Here is a 6,073-nt window from a genome sequence, read left to right as displayed (position 1 = left end):
CAAATTTTTTATTTCCTTTGTAGATCACCAGACCAAGTTGTCCTTTCTCTTGGGCCTTTTCTGTGTAGCCATAAACTTAAAAGTAGTTATTTTGTAAATAAAAATTATATATGCCCTGGTAAATGGTAAGATATGACAGATAAGGAGTGTGCAGTATGACCAGTTAGCACATAATAGAAAATCATGACCAGTTGTGTATGTAATCTGGCCTTTCAGCTACATTTTGCCTCTCTGATCAGCCATATGATTAATAATAAAAAGAATGATCACTGTCTAACAGGTCAGATAGCAATCTGGCATCTCCAAAAAGCATGGAAATTAATGGGATGTGTTACATTGTTAGGTTTGCCAAAATGAAGAAGGCAGTTGGGAGTTAGGAATAGTCTTGAATATGTACAACTGAACATGAAACATCCTAGTTATTATCTTGAAGTTCTTATTAGCTTACATGTTAATGACAAATTGCATGGTTCAGTTAAAGCAGAATTTGCATCACGGCAGGATCGTGGCGTCACAGGAATCACTACTTAAAAAAACTAGTAAATGCTGTTAATGTAGTGGAAAGCATAGTTGTAAGGGAAGATTTCAAATGGGTATTGGGATAAATTAAAATTCTTGTCTTTGAGACAGGTGTCTGAATTCTCTGGCATACATTGATTCTGGATGATATGGAGATATTTTAACAATGAATCTGCATACTAGTAGGGAGATACTTATGTTCTGTGAAATAACAGGCACATGGTCTTTGCTATAACCATAACTATAGATTCTCATTTAAATTTATCATGATTTAACATAATGACAATCACTTTTTTATGTTTCTGCATTGTTAGAAACAAATACAATTTATTTTCAGATACTACTCTTTGCCCTGAATTTGTGAAGGAAAGATTAAGTCACCACTTCCTTAGATAGCATATTGTAATGCATTGGCCCTTTGTATTCCAGGAGAGTATCCCACGTACGGTTGTCTGACTTGCCCAAGACAACTTGACTAAGATCACAAGAAAATCTTTGCCCGTTCTTTAGGGGGCTATACAAACAAAAGCTTGAAATACAAGTTATATTTGGTGATCTATCCTATCCCAACATTTCGATTCTTTTTGGTTTACAGAGCTTTAGATATCTTTAAGAACTGTGGTGCTTTAATTTCAAGGGGAATTTGCATTTTAACACACACAGCTTTTCACTTGGCTAATTAATACGATCCTTCAGTTCTGACAGCATCAGCAGTGATGAAGAAGAGCTAAGAACGCTGGGCAGTAGTGGCAGTGAAGGCAGCACTCCAGAGAATGTTGGTCCTCCATTCATCACGGATGAAAACAGTTGGTACAACAAATGCAAAAGGGTAGAACAGAAGTACCGGCTTGCGTTGGAACAGAAGGTAAAAGATTAGTTTTGGAGCGGGGTGATGGAGCCAAAGCTTGTCACCAGCCGACTGGTGACACATCCATTTAAGTAAAGGCAGAAAAATATATTAAATATTATTTAGCTTCATGTAAATGGTCTTAAATTTTACAATCCTCAGAGTATCTAAGTATCTTTGCTCATTAATTTGAGGGAAAAGAGGTTTGGGGAGAGGGGGAAGAGAATAATAGTAATAATTTGGAGATCAGATTTCCCAATCTAATGTAGAAGCTTTTGCTCCATTTTCCAATCTCAGAGTTACAGGCAGTGTATCTCCGAAGCTGTTAGGTTGTGAGCTTGAAGTGAACACGACTGTCCACATGGTTTTCCTCTTCCTTAGAGGCCATAGAATTTTATTGATGTAGATAGACTGCCAGTTGAAGGCTTTTATAATGATAGTGATGTTAAACTTTAACATTTAGTCTTACGGTAAACGAAAATGATCACCAAAGTAATCCATCTAGGAATGAAAAGCAGAACTATCGTCTCAGTGATACTGAGATGGGTTTTCAGAAAATATATAGTTTTAAGACCTGCTTCAAGCTAGAATGGGGAAATAAAAAAAAGAGTGTGTTTGTATTTGATTTTAATAATTTAGGTGGCATATTGAATGTTATTATAGAAACCAAAGGTAGGTTCTCCCTCTACCACCCAAAATACTGTAAGTTAAATGTGAAGTGAAGTAATATGTCCGAACTGTTTAGTATTTCCATATTTTTAGAAGCAAAGTGCTTGTCAGTTTTTCATAGCACTCAACTACAGAGACAACAATGCGTATTAGCTGGTGGCAGAGAGAAGGGGGAAGACTGTTCATAGACACTGAAGAAACAGTGCACAGAAAAAGAAAGGACGGGTCAGGAAAAATGAAAGTGAAGAAAAATGAAAGACAAATGGTTAATGTTTTTAAAGATCTTCTGCCAGTTGGGACTCAGTACATTAACTGTGGCTCAGGTCCTGGTACCAACTCAGTCACATACATATTTAAATTCTAAGAATGATTGTTGGCATGGTTTTGGCCTGGGACAACTAGCACTCTCGCAAATTATTTCAAGTCACAGTTTGTGAATTAGTGTTTGTCAGTGATCATTCCAAATAACCAGTATGACTTCAGACATGGTCCTTTGGAACTAGAGTTTTAGTATACATATAGCCAGACTGAGAAAACGTACCTGAGAAGGAGTCCTGGCTATGTTCAATTCATTAGGGTAAATGTAGCTATGGATTGCTAAATGCCAGTCTTAATACGGAATGGATAGAATCAAAGTTGGTTTACTTTAATGCATGTGAGAGAACCTAGTTAAGGTTTTTCTAAGTAACAGTGAAAAAGTCAGACTTACTGTGCAATGATAGATGTGAGAGGTATTTTTAAAAAAATATGCATACAATTACTTGTTTTCTATTTTTGGTCCCTTAGACTTCTCATTTTTGAAATATGACATTAAATGTTGGCATCCAGGTTGCTGGTACGATCTTCTCAGCCAGTGTGGTATCGCTTTCCATATGGAAAGAACTTGTGTTCCTTGGGGCTCTCTCTGGTACAGAGGACATTTTCCCTGCTTTTGTAAACCAAAATGTGCCATTCAAAAGCAATTTCTTTGAATACATAAACAAAATGAAAACCTTTCCCTCCCCACCCCAACAGTCCTTGAAGCACAGGAACATATTCAAGACAGCATTTCATCTTTGTGTCCAGACGAAAACATAGGATCGGTTTGAACTCTGCTCTTCCCCCCTCCCTGCCCTGAAGATTGTAAAATATTTTGGGGTTTAATGAGGACAGTGTCATCAGCTCTGGAGAAGCATTGAAGAGAACAAAATAGGTGGATATTTATTTTTCGTGGTACATCCAGGTGGTTCATTTCCAAGGATACCCCATCAAAGTTGTGACAGACATCTGTAGAAACAGTATTGAAACACGGTGTCCAAATCCACTAGCCAGAATCACCAGGTAGCTTTACGTCTACAAAAGCACAAAGATCTTCAGTGGCTGTAGCAGCAAATGGAGGTTTTGGTTTACTCACAGGTCTAAGATCCAGAAACACTTCTATTCCATGGGAAGTTATTCGCTGATCTGATACTGAATATTTCAATATTTTGAGCATTACTATTTTAGTAAGTCACATTATTCCTTGTTACATTCTCTTAATGAACTGCCGACTTCTATAGTCAACTAATGTAGGGGAGACTTCAGGTCAGTTTTATAATAACTCTTTGAAAACTTTGGTGTATTTAATACAATTTTCAAAATGATAGCTATTCTGACAGCCATTGACACTTTCCTAGTTGTCCTCCTTTAGAATGCCTACTTGACAATTGCAGTAGCAAAATAACTTTTTTTTATTCCCACAGACAGAAAATTTTCCATTGTCTTATTTTTATTTGGGATGTGCCTGCCAAATTTTTATTTAATTCACTTCAACTATACTACATCTGTTCTATTATAACTTGAAAAATGACCATTAAGAGGTTAGATGGACTATGGAATAGAACTCCTTTCCTGAGTGTTTCTCTCCTTCCCTTTTCAGGACCTTTTAAATGGCAGTAAGTTGCAGCAACAATCAAGTTGCACACAGTGCAGTAGGTGCCAGTTAATCAGAGACGGAGTGTTTTCTTTCAAACAAGGGGCTTTCTGACATTCTGTGTGTTGGAAAACTGGATGTTTGTGACAAGAAGACCAAGTTGAAAATCATGTATTTTTAGTAACTGATATAGTGAGTCTGATAGATCCTTCTTTAGCTCTATTGTCATTCACTTTGCGCAAATAATGATGAATTCCTTCTGTGCCTCCTAAGTAAGTATGTGCGGTCAGTAATAGCACAGGTGAATGAAGTTTACCAGGGTCACAATATGACAAGCGATTGGCTTTCAGCTAAGATAAAGGTAACTGTATCTTCCGAGTTGTTTGAATGATAGGATAGGGCCAGGTATTATTTTTAGCAAGGTAAATCCTAGCGTTGCTTTATTGGATCAACAATGCTATGCTGGTTTAGACCAAGAATCCTTGGTTATCCTACTATCCTACCTTGGATACTTGCCCAAAGTAGATGTGGAGGGAAGAATATAAACAAAGCAAACACATATGGGCTGTTTTTCCTCTCATACTTTCTTGGCCAACACATATCAGCTCAAGGACTTCCTGAAGCTGATAAGGTTTGTCTGTTTAGTAACCCATGATGGATCTCTCTTCCAAATACTTGTCAAATATCCCCTTGACCCCATGTAAAATTTTAGCATCCAAATAATTTTTTTTGGCAAAGCATTCTGTGTATCTACCATCTGTTGTGTGAAAAGCCTCCTCGTTTTCTGTCTTTTGAATCTGGCTCCTACTAGCTTCGTTTCACAGTGCCTAGCTCTTGTATTTTAAAAAATGATGAACAGTCACTTCCCTCCTGCCCTCTCCAGGCTACTCTGGAAATATGATGAGTTTGTCTTTTCCAAGTTGTCTCTTGTCCAGATTAATGAGTCATAGTTTACACATTTGTTACTTACATGGAAGTTATCCCTTTCCTATTTTGGAATGGTGTGAACTGTTCACTTTTGTGTAGTAAACTCCTAAATTCTTTGTGTACTGTTTATACTGGGGTTTGGTATGCTTTCACTGGTGGGATGGTGCATCTCCATGTCATTATAGATAGAGGTATTTACTGTTCATAGTATTCTGTTTCTGATACTGATGCTTCATATCTAAAATCTTTTTGTAAATATCGATACACATTGATGTGATTCTCTTCCTCCCCCTCTCCCTTCCCCTCCCAACCCTGGACTGAGCAATCCCAGCTCTTTCTGCCTCCTGTCATATGAGAGATGCTCCAAACCCTTAATCGTCTTTGTGGTGATGAATTATATTAGTAGCATTTTACTGACCAGCTAACGTGAAACCTGTTTTCTTACTCAACAGGACTATGCCTGTTCTGTGTCTATGAAAACTACCTTTTCTAATTATTTTTTTTTTTATGTGGGCACCTATGAGAGATTTACACATTTTTCCACGGGGTTCAAGGAATGTGCAAAATTATATGCAGTATAGACTTATTGTATCCAGCTTTAACTAAGAACTGATAAGAAGTTACTAGCATCTGACATGCTGGGACTCTGCTTGAAGAAGAAAAAGAAATAACTCCTTAGTATTGTAATCAGATGTGTAATTTGTGAACATACTTTGTGACCAGTCTGCCATCACAGCTGCTGTTAAATACTCATGTTGTGGATTTTTGTAAATGACTCCAAGTAGTTGGAGTGTGATTAGAACTGCCCCATATCTTTTATAGTATCAGCTGGAAAAACAATGACATAAATGCATGTGCACATTCCAGCTGTACATGTCCAATGTGACTAAAAGAAGTGACCTTCACTGGTCACTATGTCCTACCTTATGCTTTACTGTAGGTGAATATTTATTTCAGTAACTTCCTTCTTTGTCATTTTAATGTGTGATGTGGTATTGCAGTTTTCAAAGAAACTTTAAAATAATGTTGGATTTTTTTTTATAATAATAATTCTAGATCTCTTTCATTAACTGTACAGATCCATATAGATACATTCTACTCTTGTCCTTCTTACGCAATATCTAACATCCTGCATTGGTTAAGTCGTAGAGTTCTGATCTTTTTCTTGTACTAGGGACTGTTCTATGTTGTTTTTGAAAAATGAATTAGTGTTTTATGCT

At 36.9% G+C, this 6,073-nt stretch overlaps 1 protein-coding gene across 1 annotated transcript in view; it reads left to right on the top strand.

Moving 5' to 3' along the window:
* RUNDC3B (RUN domain containing 3B) overlaps positions 1 to 6,073 on the top strand; it is a 48,430-nt gene that overhangs the window by 20,711 nt on the left and 21,646 nt on the right. The window contains exon 7 of the mRNA XM_009330595.1: positions 1,216 to 1,384. Within this exon, the coding sequence (XP_009328870.1) occupies positions 1,216 to 1,384 (169 nt within the window). The remainder of the gene's footprint in view (positions 1 to 1,215; positions 1,385 to 6,073) is intronic.

This window comes from Pygoscelis adeliae, unplaced genomic scaffold (assembly GCF_000699105.1).
Source record: "Pygoscelis adeliae isolate BGI_AS28 unplaced genomic scaffold, ASM69910v1 Scaffold27, whole genome shotgun sequence".
Taxonomy (NCBI): Eukaryota; Metazoa; Chordata; class Aves; order Sphenisciformes; family Spheniscidae; genus Pygoscelis; species Pygoscelis adeliae.
Note: the sequence above shows the minus strand (reverse complement) of the source record. Positions and strands in the feature narration are given on the sequence as shown.